Raw genomic sequence first — 16,667 nt, 5'->3', positions numbered from 1 at the left:
CAAAGAATATTTGTTTCAACTCTTCGTAATTTTTATGATACAGTAAATGTTGAATTCAGTCTTTGTGCCTGTATATAATGACAAATGAGCACAAACTAGCATACAGACAATAGCCTCACTGTTTGAGTGGATATCTGCTTGATAAATAAAGTGGCGTACAATTTCAATATTGCTAGTCATAAATCAAGCACAAATAGTTGATAGCTCTAATAGTGATGAAATTTGGAGACCTGGACACTGAATTTATTCTTTTTGGGTTGGGTAGGACAGATTTGTATTTAATAAAGATTTGTACTATTTCATTCTGATAATTTCGTTATCTTGAGCAAAAAAATAATTATTAGACAGTATATTTCCCATGTATTCGTATTACTCCAAACCATGCATCAAATCAATAAATTCAGGTTTGTTTCAAATAGCACAAAAATTGTTTCACGTAAATAACGAGGCAATCGTCCCAAACCTTTATTTTATAATATTTACCTATTTGCCGGGGGCCCCCGACCAATAGCACTTATCATAAATACATGGAAAAATGTAGTTAATCCATGTGATCGGTAAAAGTCGATCTCACTCGTAGATGATCAGTATCGGAATCGGCATCATAAAACCCTGATCCGAGCTTCTTTTTGTTGTTTACTTTACTTTGAAGGGCACCGGAAAAAGTTTTACTTCTTCCACTTCCGATGACACAGGGAAGTTGCAGAGAAGAAGTGTTTAAAAACAACAACAAAGTGCAGCCCGTGGCTGCTAGTCAGTGAAAAAAAATAAAAGAAATTACAATAATATTACAAATTACTTTTGAAGATGGAATCGTCAATAGTAGAGCTGGACGGCAGCGTGATGGAGGGTGTGAGTAGTGCATCATATTTTCACTAGCGTGTGCCTTGTTTCCTTCGGCTAATTTGCTAATCGGCTAGCAGCCGGCTCCAAACTAACCGTGTGACGCTTCTGTCCCCCCGGTGTTGGTTCTTCCCAGGGCGGACAAATCCTGAGAGTGTCGGCGGCCCTCAGCTGCATTACCGGCTCTTCCATTAAAGTCTCAAAAATCCGAGCCGGGAGAAGCACACCGGGACTCAGGTGAACTAGCAGCGCAGGCCAGCAGGCTAACGTTAGCCTATTGATTGTAGCTACTGCCCACAGGTTGAAACTGAGAACTTGAGAATATGCTCAAAAACATCAGCGCATTTGTCACAGTTAAATGCAACTAGTTGAATTATATAATCAATTTGATAAAGGTTATTCTTTCTGTTAACAACCGACATACTCCGTTCATCAACAATAAGGTGACTTCACTGGTATCGCCATACTCTCTGACAGTATCACATATTATTTGTAGGTTTACATTTTCATAATACCCTTTGTAATATTTCAATGGCATGTGTAACAAATTGTGTGTATTTTCTCAGACGTTTATGCACTGAAGTGTGTGTGTGTGTGTGTGTGTGTGTGTTCATTCAGGCCTCAGCATCTGAGTGGACTGCAGCTTGTTTCAGACTTGTGTTCTGGCGTCCTCCAGGGCGGCACTATCGGCTCCACCGACATCAGTCTGACTCCAGGAAAGATTCTTTCTGGAAGTTACACGGCAGACACACACACAGCAGGGTGACTCTCAGCATCAATACTGCTAATGTATTAGCATGTGTGTTCTATGTACTCACCCACATGTGTGTACGTGTCAGGAGCGTGTGTCTGTTGTTACAGGTTGTTTTGCCGTGCGCTGTGTACACTGACGCTGCATCACAGTTCTGCCTTAGAGGAGGAACCAACGCAGAGATGGCTCCACAAATCGACTACACTGTGAAGGTACTCTTCATCTTTGGGTGGGCGGTCATTCATGTTGAATACACACATATGTGATTTAATGTTGATTGTTTTCCTCTTCAGGTTTTCAAACCCATTGTGGAAAAGTTTGGTGTCCATTTTGACTGTGACATCAGAATGAGGTGTGTGTGAATTACTATGAGCGTGTTTGTGTTGGTGATGATTTTTATTTATTTTTTACTGTGTGTGTCAGAGGCTTCTACCCAAAAGGAGGGGGCGAGGTCACAGTATCTGTGAGTCCAGTCAAAGAGTTGCAGGCCATCACCATGTTGGACAGAGGCAATATCACCAAGATTCATGGCAGAGCGTTCGTTGCTGGCGTGCTGCCATTCAAGGTACACTTGACACGGGCCAATACAGTGCCCGAGCGGTTATGTGACTGCTGTGTTTTGTCTTCAGCTGGCCAAAGACATGTCTACCGCTGCAGTCCGTACAATTCGAAAAGAAATCAAAGAGCTGTACATCAACATTCAGGCACTGCAGGAGAAAGACAAGGCTTGTGGCAACGGCAATGGCATCATGTAAGCCCCTCCCTCTTTGTGTATTCTCTTCTCTTTGTTTATCTAATAGTGTATCTCATTAATACTAATTCATTCGTTTGATTTCATTAAAAAAAACTTGTGGGGGTCAAAAAATGGCCCCTTTGCCAGACATTGAGGGTTCTGCTATCACATACTGTACATACGTCCAGTGAACGTGCTAAGTGTTAATGAAGGGTGATTTGACTTTGAAACCACTCTTTAAAAATGTGCGTGCCTGTGTGTTTCCAGAATCATAGCAGAATCATCTACAGGATGTTTGTTTGCGGGGTCAGCTCTGGGCAAGAAAGGTGAGAGACTGGCCTCCACCGGCAACATGAACACAAACCTGGAAAGATGTGGATATTTCGACACATACTTTGTCAAAGTGCCCCCTTGTGTCTTAACAAGGATGTGTATGTGTTTCAGGTGTCTATGCAGACAAAGTTGGCATTGAGGCTGCAGAGATGTTGCTTCGGAACATCCGGCACAACGGCTGCGTGGATGAGTTCCTTCAGGACCAGGTGAGTGGTCTGGACACCAGAAACCAGGCGCGGGGGGGTACATGCTAAGTCAGTCTCTTCTGTTTGTCAGCTCATCATCTTCATGGCACTGGCAAAAGGAACATCTCGGATTCGAACGGGCGCCGTGACACTCCACACGCAGACGGCCATCCATGTTGCGGAGCAGCTGACACAGGTGAGGTCATGTGATCTCTCATAATAAACGTTGAATCAGGCCTTGGGGGGTGAATGCATGACATTTATTATTATATAAATAATATAAAAAATATTATATTATTATTATAAGTGAGTATTGTGTTTACAGACCAAAATTAAGTTTTTCATGAATTTATGGAACCGCATTTGTACCCATGACACGTCATAACAGGGAACCATGTAAACCGAGGACAACCTGTAATAAATAGGATTGTTGGAGGTCTGTTATGTACCATTCACAATTATGTTAAAGGGGAATTGTTTTGCTTTTTCCACTTTTCTGACCTATAAATGTAGTTAGAATGTTGTATTCTCGTGTTAAATGATGCCAAAGTTTCAGATAATTTGTTTTGTGAGTTTGAAAGTGAGCCCTAAAAGACATTTGGGATGGCTCATAATGCTCTGTTTGAAAAGGCATGGTAAAACCGGTCACAGAGGGGCGGACTTCCTTATATGGGTCACAGTTAGGAATCACTCTGGGCATGTCACCAACCACAGTGGAGTGGGCATCCCCGGAGGCGGGTGAAATAAATTATAGCAGACAGTTTTGGCAGAAAGCTCAAATCAAAGGAAATAAAGCTGGAATAGGTGCATATTCTGTAAAATCAAAAAAAGTTTTCTGTGCAGGTTACTGTGTGTAGCTGCTTTAAATGCACTGTGTGCCCCTTGGTGGCCTTGTTGCAGCATGATCATGTCCACTTTTTTTTCCCCCCAGGCCAAGTTCAGAATAACAAAATGTGAGGATGAAGTGAACAACACCACCTACATCATTGAGTGTCAGGGGTCAGGGGTTAGCAACCCCAATCTGTAAACACACAATATTCAGGAAGTGCTCCAACATGGCCGAACGTCTCAGGTTTTTTTGTTTTTTGCTTGACCGCTGTAATGATCAAAAATAAATGTGAATAAACATTGTCTGGCTGTGCTGTTGAGTGTGAAAGTTTAGTTTGAGCTTCTGAACAGACATTTGTCAACTCCTCTATTATTGACATGTCAGATGTTTTTACCACATGTGAACCTCTGGAATGTTTTCATGAAGGTGACATCATAGATTTGAACATGATGATCACAGCCTGCAGACAGGCAGAGGCTGCGCGTGCCAACAGGCAAACCGGGCATTTGCCTGGGGCCCCCACTTTTAGAGGGCCCCTGACAGACGGGCGCCCCAAGTGCTAATACATGTACTGCATAGAAACGACAACAATGGCCATTCACGATGCAATTATGTAACGACAACATAGCAAACTAATCTGCGTCAATCAGCGTGAGCCGTGAGGTTTGTTTATTCATCGTCCAGGGGGCCCCCATGCATTTCTTGCTTTGAGCCCCCAAGGATCCTTGGCCCGCCACTGCAGACATGTCACATGTTGTTGTTTGGTTTCTGTGATGTGTTGATGACCCCATGACCGTGCCAAGTCACATGTGTCAAGTGGGCCGATGTTGGATGCAGGTCCTGCCTGCCTGGCTGAAACCTGAGCAGGATGGAAACTCGCGCCTCCATCCCCTGTGGAACCAGCAGAAACCTGAGCCAGATCACCTGACACCCCACCACCATTAGCAATACTCCATTCATCCGTCAGCCCTGCAGAATGACGGCTGTCCGGAGGATGCATCAAGACAAGCCACGAGCTCTCCAGCCATCACCTCTGGGACATGGACCAGGACCAAGCACAAACTGCGTGTGGATTTCTCTCGTTGCAGGTGAGTGTGGCGTCATCACTGATATAAACTGCTCATCATTAGTCACGCCTTATTGCTCACACTGTGACGTCACACGTGACTGACTTGGACAAACTCTCTTGTCGACCTCCGAAAAACAGCAGAGCTGTGACGTAGCTGTTGGCAAACCAATACAAGTGTATTGCTTGCACTCGCTATTTCTCACAAACCCCTTTTTATCCTAAACTGGAAAGCAGCTCCGAAGGATTGGTGAAAAGTAAAGGAAACCGAAAACCTTGCATAGATATGCTCCTAGATTATATGTTAATATTAAAACAATGGAGCAGAGGACACAAAATGATGACGTGAGGTCATTTTAACAGGTACAACTTTTAGGTCTACGCAACACTTCGTCGATTGGAAATACTTCATTTGAAAAATCCTGCAGTACTGAGACCGCCTCGGTGAAACTACCACGGTCTAAATTGAATAGCAAACCAATGAACCTCTTGGCAGAGCAGAAAGAAGAAAATTAATAAATAAAGTCGTTTTTGTCTCTCGATTGTGATTAGAAAACGGGGTTTTGCTTTGGCCCAGTGACTGTGAAGGCAACACAGTGTGTTCTGTTTGCTGATTGGCTGCAGTTGCCGTGAAGGCCCTCCGTCGCCAAGGAAACGTGTCTTGAGGAGGGACTTACTCAATCAGTGCTTCAGACTGTTGTTAATCCGGTCGAGTGGCGAACGTGCTAACATGCTAACTCGGGATTACTTGACGGTGAATCATTGCGATTGAAGTGAAATTTCGGTGAAATTGACGCAGGAAAACCTCAGAAACATTACCAGAGAGGAGCGTGTGCGCACGGGCAGCGGACGCAAAACGTGATGGGAAGTTGAGGAGAAAGTTTGCAACTTGTTGACGGCTTCCAGCTAGCTGTGCTGTTAGCCTGCCGGTGGCTGATCGACAAGTTGAGAGTCCAGGATTTAGACGGATCCATGACCCACTCCCCGGTTCTGTCCGCCTTGTTCGGCATGACGGACGAGTCCGAACCGCTGGGAGCCGCTGAGTTGATCAAAGGTAAAACAACAAAGCATCAACAAAGTAGCATTTACACCACGTGACTTTAGGCGGAAATAAATTGTTGACGTAATTAAAACTTGAATGACTTGTCAGTGAATGAATCAAGTTAAACAGGAGGTTGTGAGATTAAGGGCCGAAATTTCAATTTAGTGTTCAAATGTTTAAATACCAGTGAGTACGTCACCATAGCAACCGTGTGTGTATCCATGAAACACTGAAGAATGTTAATGTCCTGTCAACTGGTGGCTCCTGAACGGATCAAACATCTGCAAATATGTTTCAGAGCGTCTGTATTTCGCTACACTACGAAGCAAACCCAAAAGCACAGCCAACACTCACTACTTTTGCACGGATGATGAGTTTGTCTACGAAAAGTAAGTCTTCTGCTTCACATTCAGTCTGGCTTTTATTGTGAAGAGAATAACCAACTTCCTGTTGTGTGGACAGTTTTTATGCAGACTTCGGTCCTCTCAACTTGGCTATGTTGTATCGATACTGCTGCAAACTGAACAAGAAGCTCAAGGTGAGTTCCTCGTGTCACCACCCTGAGCTGGAATGTCTACAATGCACCTGAAGGGTGATGCCGTCGCTAACACAATGCGCACAAACACACACACAGTGTCACATACAAACTCATACGCACATGTACATAAATCATGCTACTAAACCGGGACAATCATAACATTTTAAAGTTGTTCTGTGATGAAGGCATACTTGTCACTATCACTTCTCTTTCCAATCTCCATCAACCTTACAGATTAAAAAAAAAAAATTCTTGTGTTCTGTATGCAGTCCTTCACATTGACCAGGAAACGAATCGTTCACTACACCAGTTTTGACCAGAGGAAGAGGTCCAATGCTGCCGTGCTCATTGGAGGATACGCTGTGAGTCCCCTGATAGCCCCCCCCCCCACCACAATACGAGGAAACTTGGTCTCTTAGCTTAGCATAGCATAGTACAAACACCTATTTCAGCTAGGACTGTTAGCTGAGCCCTGAAGACTGATTGCGATGTGTTGGTGTCTCACCTGAACCAATGAATGTGTGTGTCAGGTGATCTACTTGAAGAAAACTCCAGAAGAAGCTTACAGAGCTCTGGTCTCTGGATCCAACGCCTCCTACCTTCCCTTCAGGTGAGTCCAGACTCCTCCCTCTATTTGGTGCTATTTCTTTCCACTTTGTGCAGGTTTCACCAAAAGAAGAATAATGGAACATATGATGGTGTGTGTGTGTGTGTGTGTGTGTGTAAGAACACGTGTGTGTATAAGAGATAAAGGCCTTGCTGTGGTTGGCATTATGTAACGGCAGGGTTAAACAGCTGATGGATTTAGTGTTCCTGTGAGGCCACGCCCACATTGTGCTGCTTTCACTGACACTCTTGACAAATTAAACATACTCTTAGCACTTGACAATAGATGAATGCGACCATAGATCACTGGGCAGAGCCATTTTTTGTGTGTGTGACTGTTATTGATGTGTTTTTTGCAGGGATGCGTCATTTGGGAACTGTACCTTCAACCTGAACGTTCTCGACTGTCTGCAGGGCATTAGGAAGGTGAGCTGTCATTCACGTGTTGCTCATTGGTATAATACGTTTTATCTGCAATAATCTGGAGGACAATTATCGTCCAGCAAAGCCTACTCATTGGTTGCTTTTGCAGCCACTCAAGGTCAGTCGTGTGTGTATTTTAGGCTCTCCAACACGGATTCTTCGACTTTGAGACGTTTGATGTGGACGAGTATGAACATTACGAGGTACAAACTACATCTCCCATCATGCTTGTTTCCACCCTTTCTGATGTGGAATATTGATAACTTCCTCTTCATACAGCGGGTTGAGAATGGAGACCTTAACTGGATTGTTCCAGGCAAACTTCTGGCCTTTAGCGGACCACATCCCAAGAGCAAAATAGAGAACGGTGAGCACATCAATGCACACACGCCACACACATACACTCACAATGCTATCCTTTCAAATTGTCCTCTTGTGGTTCCTCCGCCCCCTTAGGTTACCCTCTCCACGCCCCTGAGGCCTACTTCCCCTACTTCAGGAAGCACAACGTGAGCGCCGTTGTGCGTCTCAATAAGAAGATCTATGATGCCAAGCGATTCACAAACGCTGGCTTTGACCACTATGACCTCTTCTTTCTGGACGGGAGCACACCCAGCGACATGATCACCCGCCGCTTCCTATCCCTATGTGATGGTGCGCTTGGCGCCATGGCGGTTCATTGCAAAGGTGAGGCCATCCTCTCCGTGTATCCCCTTGTCTCCGTCTCAGCGTCAGACTGCATCTAATCTGATGCTCCACCTACTCTCCATCTGGATAGCTGGTCTGGGAAGGACGGGCACTCTGATTGGCTGTTACCTCATGAAGCATTACCGCTTCACTGCGCCTGAAGCCATTGCATGGATCAGGATCTGCAGACCCGGATCTGTGATTGGACCGCAGCAACACTACCTGGAAGAGTGAGTTTTGTTCATCATACTATTTGGCTCCTGGGGTCAGCTGTCAAAGGTCCATCCGACTAACTGGACTGGACATTGTTGACAGGAAACAGGCATGGCTATGGTTGCTGGGAGACAACCAGCGGGCCCAGAAGTCCAAGACGGAGGAGAGGACGGTGCCTCACCTTATCGCCAGTATGGATGACCTCACTTTAAACACCACAAATTCCGCCCACAACAGTAGCATCCAACCTTCATCTAGCTCTGACTGCCTGCTGGAGGTATGCTTACACGCGTGCACACACACACACACACACACACACACAAATGCAGGTTTACTTCCATTTCATGTTGTTGTGTCATCGTGGTCCAGAGCAACGTGACGGAGCGGTCTGCTCTAACTCAGGGAGACAAATTGAGAGCCCTAAAGAGTCGACGACCCCCCCGTCCATCCACGACTGGAGCCTTGAGGTACCAGAAGTACAAGCAGAATGAGGCTTTGCTCCGGGGGTGGAGCTAATGGTGTGTCTGTCTGTGTTTCAGAGTGGAGCAGGTGAAGAACCACAGCAGGTCAACATCACAACCTCTCAGGTGAGCAAACATCACAAGTGTCCTCCACATGTGCGCTCCACACGTGCACTGATGGTTGGCGTCTCCCCCCAGACTGACCATGGGTGGAGATCAGAGCTCCACCTCCCCGCTGAAATCCTTCAAGTTCCCAACATCCTCTGTTGCTGCTGCTGCAGCCAAGAGGATTGGTCGAAGTCCGTCATCGTCATCCAGCATGAGGTCAGACACTTCCTGTTTAGCTTTTTTTTGTCCTCTGAGGTTCAGCAACCCCTTTCATTGGCTGCTGCCGTCACATGACTCATTAGTTTAGACCAGTTAGTATGTGTGTGTGTGTGTGTGTGTGTGTGTGTGTGTGTGTGTGTGCACGTATGCCCGTGAGCCAGCTCCCGATTGGCCAGCTCGCTAGGTGACGTGTATGCTGCCCATGCGGAGGAGGACAGGAAGATGTATGCTTCTCTTCCTACCCCCTCCTCCTCCATCTCCTCTCTGGCCCCGCCCTCCCTGTGTAGTTATGGTAACGGCCCTCACGGTACACTACATGAGGTCCACAGCGGTATGCTGGCAGGCTCAGCAGCACCCCCTTCCCTGTCGTACGGCGCTCTAACTGCTCCATCGGGACGCTACTTGAGCCGCTCCATTCCCGTAAGTCAGCGAGCCCACCCTTTTGTGCATATTAGTACATTCTGCTGTGACATCACCAGCATGCAGCCGCCACTGTGTGTGTGTGTGTGTGTGTGTGTGTGTGTGTGTGTATATATATAAGATGGTGGGGCTTGCTGTGTTGTTCATTGTTAGCAAAATAGCTTAACGGTGTGCTCATAGGGTCAGAAACCATCAAACACAATCTGACTTTGTTTTGTTTTTTTTACTTGCAGTCCCTTCAGTCTGACTATGTCCAGTTCTAGAAGATCCCACGTGCCCTAAACACACCTCCTTCATGATTACCCACAAGGCCCTGCTGTTGCTGCTATACTTCTAACAAAGACTGAAGTTGTTTGTAAAAGATTTATTTAGATACAAATTTTTTATTTTTATTTTAAAGACTCTTTGATGGAACAATGACTGTGGTCATGGTTACAGTGTTCACTGCATGATTGGCAGAGAGACATTTTATGGGCTGCTTTTTCTTCTTTTTATGCTTTTAACTCAGTGCTTCTGGAATGGGATAAGCAGTTTTTAGAAGATGACCAATCACAATATCCTCTCAGCACACACACACACACACACACACACAGATGATTTTAGCATTGTGCTAGCTTTTAGCCTTAGGAGGAATAGTTAGCCTCTAACCGCTCTTAAAAGTTGAACTTGATTTTAACAAAGTTTCTCTAATGAAAAGCGCTGATGATGCCGGAGCTTTGATGAAGGTCATTAACGGATCACATGATGGATTCGGTCTTCTACCTCCTCAGTTTTGGTTTTTAAGAGCAATGTTGGGCACTTTCAAAATAAGAGCTGCTGGGACCAAATCACAGTGTTGGTGTGAAAACAGAACTCACGCAAAGTTAGGGTGAAGTAACAACATGGTGATGATGAAGAGGATGAGGATAACGACGTGTGCCATAAAGGAGAGTTGAGTTGTTTTTATGAAATGAGCAAAAAAAAGTAACTTCCTGTTTATCTTCAGTGTAAAGATTTTAAACTATCACAGGGCTTTTATTTGGAAGCTTTCAGGAAGCTTTTATTTTTTCAACTTTGAAAAGATGTTTATTTTCTTGCCACTGGAGAGAATAAATTATTTTTGTTGACTCGCTTGTCTCATGTCATGTGATCGACAGCCACTCTCATCCTTTACTATGATCTATTACTGTATTCTTTACATTATCTCTCCAATGTCATCTTTTTTTAAAGTCATCAATGTATGCTATCCAACCATTATTGTATCCTGGAAGTAATCTCGTATGTCCTAAACTGCCTGGAAGCTGTCTATTTACTAGTACTTAATTACTTATTTACATTAGTACTCCCAACATAATCAATCTATCTTAAAGTAATCTGTATCCTAAAATATTCAATTGATACTATTCAACCATTATAGTATCCTAAAGTAATCCCTTACTGTGTCCACATAAAGCGATGAGAACCAATCAAAAGTTGAGTCTGTTAATCAGTGATGAGTTCTCAATCAATGACAGGTCAAAAGGTCACTTCAGTGTAAAGTACAAACAAGTCAGTTGGTGTCATGTATGAAAATATGTTCATACATGTCCACAGCTGGACCTACAGTGACTTCGTGTAAAGTAAAAACCTCAAGGAACATGGTAGCAATAACATTATTTACTGAAAGGCTTAATGTGCAGTGCCTCTATGGAGCAACAGGGGGCAATGTAGGCTGCAGCTTCAGATTAGAGGAGGCGTGAGATCTTTCACTTTGGCTCATTTGTGCTGCAAGGCTCAAACAACCACACAAAAGGCTCAGCTCATCTGTGCTTGCTTCACTCCTCATTTCTTCATTGATTGATTGGTGTCAAGCTGATGAAAATGTTTCCTGCTTCCATCTGCTTTTTGCTCTCAGGTGAGATTTTTCCTTGACATTGTTGTCATGCGGAGTCAATGAGTATAGATGCATTGTTGCTGTTGTTTACCTACACAGGCATGATGATGTCATGGCGGTGCATTCAGGGTATTCAGGTGGACATTTTCCCCAAAAGGCCGCTCTTCAAATTGGGTGAGCGACATCAGCTGCTCTGCTCCATCCAAGATTGTCCCATCATGCCCAGCGTCTCATGGACACTGCTTGGTGACCGGCCGCTGACGGCCACCGTTGACACCCGCCAGACGCAGTCTGTGGTGACCTTTGACCCTGTGGGGATGGAACATGAAGGAACGCTGCTGTGTAAAGTCACATGTGGACCCCAACACAAACTCAGTAAAGCTAATGTGCAAGTTTATGGTCAGTATTTTGGTTTGTCTTTTTATTTTTTTACTCTGATATAGTACTACACGTGTAATTTATATGGTTGTAGCACGTGGCTAACATGGATGTAGCGTGTAAACATGGACTTAACATGTCATTAAGTATGGAACTGACATGGACGTAGCGTGTCGGTAACATTACCTTAACAGGTAACTTACATTAGCTAGGCATGTAGCTAACATTAGCTTTGCTTGTGGCCAAAATGGACTTAACATTTCGGTATGCGTGTAAATAACATGGGCTTGGCATGTAACTGACATTAGCATGTGGCTAACATAGATTTAGCATATAACTAACATGAACTTAACATGTCGGTGAGCGTGTAACTAACATTTAGTTAATGTTAGCTTAAGAGGTAAATAACATTAGGTTAGTATGTAACTAATATGGACTTAGTGTTTGGCAAACATGGACGTAGCATGTAACCAGCATAGACTTAATATGTGGCCTAAATGGACTTAGCGTGTGGCTAATATGGACGTAAGCATGTGACAAACATACGACCATCCTAGTACATACGCTTAGCTTAGCTTATGTAGCACAGTCACATTATTGTCTGTCTGCAGCCTTCCCATCAGACCCAGTCGTCAAAGGTCACGACCTTGTCAGACTGGGGGAGGAGTCCACGCTCACCTGTCAGGTGTCTGACCTTTATCCCGCTGAGCTGATCACGCTGGATTGGCTGCGAGGAGGCATGGTGCTGCACAGTATTGTGGGAGATGCCGGTGCTACTTCAGTCCAATCCACTTACCGCTTCACCCCACTGAGGGCGGAGTCAGGGTCCCGCTTCACCTGCAGGGCCACGCTGGATCTACCGGAGCTGCCCCCACTCAACAGGACCAGAGAATCCACCGTCATCCTCAACCTGCTGTGTGAGTCGGCAAACATGTCCCAATCACACGACGGGCTTCTAAACTTGTCTTTGCTCCTCAGACGCTCCGGTCATCACGGCAATAACGGATCCAGGGGCAGTGATGGCCGGCTCCGCCCTTGTGCTGACATGTTTGGTGGAGGGCAACCCGCAGCCACTCATCACATGGACCTTCAGGGGAGCGGGTGGTCGCCCATCACTCATTAGGGGCGGAGGTCCCAAACTGGTCATACCTGCGGTGAACGCGTCTCAGGCGGGTCGCTATGACTGTGAGGCTGAGAACTCGGAGGGGAAGCAGAGTACTGCCGTTGAGGTTAAAGTTCACGGTGAGAGAGTCACACATTAGGCTGCGAGTCAACAGCTGTTACAAGCTCAGGTGTTTGCCCCTCCCACAGCTCCGCCCACCAACACTTCCATCTCAGTGAGTCCAGGCGAGGAGGTTCTGGAAGGTCAGCGGGTGACATTTACCTGCCGCTCAGATGGAGCGCCGCCCACCAGGCTGGTGCTGAAGAGAGAAGGGGTGGAGCTTGAGAGGTCAGACTCCACCTTCCTGCTGACCTTCAGTCTCGCCTCTGTGCAGCTTGAAGACTCCGCCTACTACCAGTGTGAAGCTTCCAACCAGTTTGGATCTCAACTGGTTACCAGCGCCATCACTGTCAGAGGTTAGAGGTCAGTCAAAGCCATAAAGTCTTAGATGGATTCTTGTGGTTCTGATGGTCTTCGTCCTCTCAGCCCATCCTCTGCAGGTTCAGGTCAGTCCTCGGTCATCCACGGTGGAAGCCACTTCAGGTCTATTCCTGACCTGCCGTGCTTCTGGATGCTTGAGCACACTTGTGCTCACCTGGAGGAAAGCCCACCAGGACGGGACCGTCCTACAGAGGACGCAGCGACAGGACGGACTGTCCCGCCTCCACCTGCGTGGCCTGGACCTCCTGGACCGCGGCAGGTACATCTGCGAGGCTCGCTGTGACAACGTCAGCAGAGCTGTCGGGGCCGAGGTCCACGTCTACTGTGAGTCAGAACCTTCACTTCCTGTCACGTTACCCAAGAACTAAGAACCCAAGCACCGCCCCTCTTGGTTGACAGATCTTTTTTTAATGTTTTTCATGACAACTTCTTTGGAGGGAAACAGTTCAGATGATGAGGCTCAAGCTGATTGGCTCGTCGGAGTCATGTGGCCATTGAACTATTTGGATTTTCTCTTGAGACCAACATGTTATTTCTGCTGGGGTCAGAGGTCAAATCTGAGTTATTTTGCAAGTGCTGCATAGAAGGAGGAGGGGCCACAGCCATACAGGAAGTCTCTCTCTCACACACACACACCATACACACACATAAACAAAATACCAAGGATCTCCAGAACAATCTGTCTGCTTTGTGGTACAGTGATGAGACCCAGTGAGAGAGTTCATTAGAAGGTCCATGAGATGGTCTATGATGGCATGTTGGGTCCATGATAAGAATAACCATGAAGAGATGGTCCTTGAAAAGTTCCATGATAAGGTCCATGATCAGAGGGTCCATGACAAGAGGATCCATGATGGGAAGGTCCATGAGAGGGTCCATGTTAAGAAGGTCCACGATAAGAATGTCCAGAAGAGGGTCTATAATTAGGGGGTCCATGATGAGTAGGAGAGGGTCTGTGATGAAGAGTGTTAATGATGAAAGGGTCCATGTTAAGAAGGTCCATGATGTGAACATCAATGAGAGGGTCTATGATGAGAGTGTCCATGAGACATGACATTGTGTTTCTCTCAAACGTCAAGAACATCACTTTCTTTTTTGTTTTGCAGCCCTTCCGTCCGACCCAATTCTGAAGGATTCTGGTGCCATCCTGATGGGCCAGGAGGCGTGGCTTCAGTGTGATGTCATGAATGTGTTTCCAGCCAATCAGCTGAGGCTCTCGTGGTTGTCTGGCAACACCACCCTGCTGGCGCAGTCATTTGGCTCCTCCCCTTCCTTCCAGAACATCTCGGCAGTCCTGCGCCACCGGGTTATGGATGAGCGACGGGTGGTGAGCTGTGTGGCCGATCTGCTGACAGAGGATGGAGACGTGTGGCGGTCCAGAAGGACAAGCTTGCCTCTACAGGTCCACTGTCAGTATAAAATGTTTCAAAGGTTAAGACTTTTATTATGAAAGGAACTTGAATTGAACTTGAATCTCACCCACTGTGTCTCAGACCCTCCCAGAAGAACGTCCATCTTCGTGAGTCCAGGCCAGGAGGTTCTGGAAGGTCAGCAGGTGACTGTCACCTGCCGCTCAGATGGAGCTCCACCCACCAGACTGGTGCTGAAGAGAGAAGGGGTGGAGCTTCAGAGATCAGACTCCGCCTCCTCGCTGTCCTACAGCTTCTCTTCTGTCCAGCTGGAAGATTCTGCCCACTACCAGTGTGAAGCCTCCAATGAGTTTGGATCTCAACTGGTCACCAGCAGCGTCACTGTCAGAGGTCAGAGGTCATGGAATTAAAAAGATGACATCATATTATATGAAAGCGTATGCAAATGGTAACTCGCTAAGGTGCCGTGTTGCGGTGCAGCCCCCCCCAGGAACACCACGGTCCTGGTGCTGCCGTCCTCAGTGGTGGTGGAAGGTCAAAACGTGACCGTGTGCTGCCGGGCCGTCAGCTTCCCACCATCAGCCATCCTTCTGAAGAAACTGGCTGATGGGACAGAGCGCTGCTCTGCCAATGGAACCTTCCTATTGCTCAATGTGACGACCCGCGACTCAGGCCTGTATCAGGTCAACGTGACCAACGACTTGGGGTACCAGGTCCAAGTTTTCAGTCTCAGCGTGAGAGGTCAGACTTGTCTTCTGGAATCATTCCTTATGTTTATGTTTACACTTGAACCCTTTTTTTTTTTAATAGAACGAAGCAAAAAGACGCCACCCACTCTCACCGCTGTCCTCATCCCAGCAATGATCGTCACTGTCGCATTGGCCGGTGCCGTTCTGGTCCTCGACTTCTTGAGAAGATCCAAAAAGAAGGGCTTCTACCAACTGAGCCAATCTGCACCCCCCTCATCCTGAAGATCACCTCCAGGTTCCCCGAGATGTGACCTTTGATAGGACTCATGATGTGGTCACCTGGTGACTGTGACCCATGAGAAGAAGCACTGAGGTGCTGGTGACCTCCACTAAGATCCATGTAATCTATGTGATCATTTTGTTGACATGATTCTTCTTGTGTTTTAATGACAAAAAAGGTCACCGCTGATTCACATTCACACCGTGTGCTCTGTTTCCACGGCAACCAGCTGATGAGCTGAAAAAAAAAACACTCAATGAAGTCTCCTCTGATTGGTTGTCGGAACAGGGTCGATGAAGATGATGGCTGTTAAGCTAATATAAATTAGCATCTCTTTTCCCAGTCTGCATGCTAAGTATGTCACCATGGTAACAGCTTGTATGCTGGTGCCAACATGTTTTGTGGCTGTGTGTGTGTGATAAAAGTGATATATGTTCTCCATCTGGTGTTTTTAAGTCTCAGCAGCCACTGACCTCTGTGTGCTGTTTAACAATCATTGTGCTGTGTCTCAGCATTTTAATCAGCTACTTCCTGCCCAGAATACCAAGACAGGGACTTGTTTGTTCACTCAGCACTACAAAGTGGACTCACTCAGCACCTTCTCATCTGGATTTGGTCCAGAATGCTGTTGAATGCTGAACCAGAACCAGAATTAATGTACCCTAAAATAGATTATGGTGCTGCCTTTGCGATCATGTTCTTTAGTATTGATGACATCAGCAGTGCGGAGGTGGGCGGAGCTGAGGGAGTAGGCGTGATCTTATTCTTGGACAGGTTGTGTTGGTTGCCATGGAAGCGGATCTGTTCAGCCTGTCAGCCAATCAATCTTCAAAAAAATATCCTATCGCACATTTTACGTCTTATTTGTATAATCAAAATAGAACAAGTTTAAAGGCCAAATATAGACGAAATCTACTTGTGAGCACGCACGAACACAGGATCCGCTTGAGAATGAATCACGTGGTCCACGCGGACCTCTGTCGCCACCTGCTGGTCACAATTTAACACAGCAGTCTGACAGGAAGTACTCTTTCTAGA

General features: G+C 46.1%; 3 protein-coding genes across 5 annotated transcripts; all 3 read left to right on the top strand.

The window, feature by feature from the left end:
- Positions 1-110: 110 nt before the first annotated feature.
- On the top strand, positions 111-3,987 carry rtca (RNA 3'-terminal phosphate cyclase). The gene is made up of 11 exons (XM_058072711.1): positions 111-852; positions 980-1,080; positions 1,462-1,605; positions 1,683-1,806; positions 1,888-1,946; positions 2,018-2,159; positions 2,224-2,345; positions 2,595-2,653; positions 2,772-2,866; positions 2,937-3,041; positions 3,777-3,987. Exons 1-11 carry the CDS (start codon positions 808-810, stop codon positions 3,870-3,872), a joined length of 1,092 nt encoding a protein of 363 aa, XP_057928694.1. The 5' UTR covers positions 111-807; the 3' UTR covers positions 3,873-3,987.
- A 1,401-nt stretch (positions 3,988-5,388) lies between these two features.
- cdc14ab (cell division cycle 14Ab) lies at positions 5,389-10,563 on the top strand. Of its 2 annotated transcripts, XM_058072708.1 has the most exons (16): positions 5,389-5,794; positions 6,081-6,171; positions 6,245-6,320; positions 6,590-6,682; positions 6,851-6,930; positions 7,286-7,352; positions 7,490-7,552; positions 7,629-7,716; positions 7,806-8,036; positions 8,128-8,266; positions 8,352-8,526; positions 8,619-8,716; positions 8,789-8,836; positions 8,909-9,048; positions 9,195-9,457; positions 9,691-10,563. In XM_058072708.1, exons 1-16 carry the CDS (start codon positions 5,713-5,715, stop codon positions 9,718-9,720), a joined length of 1,764 nt encoding a protein of 587 aa, XP_057928691.1. In that variant the 5' UTR covers positions 5,389-5,712; the 3' UTR covers positions 9,721-10,563. The 2 variants fall into 2 exon arrangements, with proteins under 2 accessions (XP_057928691.1, XP_057928690.1); XM_058072707.1 differs by lacking the exon at positions 9,195-9,457 and having other exon boundaries at positions 5,391-5,794; positions 8,909-9,034.
- Positions 10,564-11,030: 467 nt separating this feature from the next.
- On the top strand, positions 11,031-16,070 carry vcam1b (vascular cell adhesion molecule 1b). Of its 2 annotated transcripts, none has more exons than XM_058072706.1 (10): positions 11,031-11,330; positions 11,409-11,708; positions 12,299-12,604; positions 12,666-12,929; positions 12,999-13,265; positions 13,336-13,614; positions 14,397-14,699; positions 14,784-15,050; positions 15,141-15,394; positions 15,471-16,070. In XM_058072706.1, the coding sequence occupies exons 1-10, from the start codon at positions 11,291-11,293 to the stop codon at positions 15,522-15,524; spliced, it is 2,334 nt and encodes a 777-aa protein (XP_057928689.1). In that variant the 5' UTR covers positions 11,031-11,290; the 3' UTR covers positions 15,525-16,070. The 2 variants fall into 2 exon arrangements, with proteins under 2 accessions (XP_057928689.1, XP_057928688.1); XM_058072705.1 differs by having other exon boundaries at positions 15,141-15,401.
- The last annotated feature ends 597 nt before the right edge of the window (positions 16,071-16,667 follow it).

The sequence above is a fragment of the Doryrhamphus excisus genome, chromosome 5 (assembly GCF_030265055.1).
Source record: "Doryrhamphus excisus isolate RoL2022-K1 chromosome 5, RoL_Dexc_1.0, whole genome shotgun sequence".
NCBI classification, from domain to species: Eukaryota; Metazoa; Chordata; class Actinopteri; order Syngnathiformes; family Syngnathidae; genus Doryrhamphus; species Doryrhamphus excisus.
The sequence above is the reverse complement of the archived record's forward strand: the minus strand, read 5'-3'. Positions and strand labels throughout refer to the sequence as shown.

Excerpts from the sequence above, each read along its gene's own strand:
- rtca (XM_058072711.1), top strand. The coding sequence starts at position 808 with ATGGAATCGTCAATAGTAGAGCTGGACGGCAGCGTGATGGAGGGT. Across the intron at positions 2,346-2,594 it reads GGCAACGGCAATGGCATCAT|AATCATAGCAGAATCATCTA; the intron begins GTAAGCCCCTCC and ends GTGTGTTTCCAG. Across the intron at positions 2,867-2,936 it reads ATGAGTTCCTTCAGGACCAG|CTCATCATCTTCATGGCACT; the intron begins GTGAGTGGTCTG and ends TCTGTTTGTCAG.
- cdc14ab (XM_058072708.1), top strand. The coding sequence starts at position 5,713 with ATGACCCACTCCCCGGTTCTGTCCGCCTTGTTCGGCATGACGGACGAG. Across the intron at positions 7,353-7,489 it reads GTCTGCAGGGCATTAGGAAG|GCTCTCCAACACGGATTCTT; the intron begins GTGAGCTGTCAT and ends TGTGTATTTTAG. Across the intron at positions 8,267-8,351 it reads CAGCAACACTACCTGGAAGA|GAAACAGGCATGGCTATGGT; the intron begins GTGAGTTTTGTT and ends CATTGTTGACAG.
- vcam1b (XM_058072705.1), top strand. The coding sequence starts at position 11,291 with ATGAAAATGTTTCCTGCTTCCATCTGCTTTTTGCTCTCAG. Across the intron at positions 12,605-12,665 it reads CGTCATCCTCAACCTGCTGT|ACGCTCCGGTCATCACGGCA; the intron begins GTGAGTCGGCAA and ends TTTGCTCCTCAG. Across the intron at positions 15,402-15,470 it reads TTTCAGTCTCAGCGTGAGAG|AACGAAGCAAAAAGACGCCA; the intron begins GTCAGACTTGTC and ends TTTTTTTAATAG.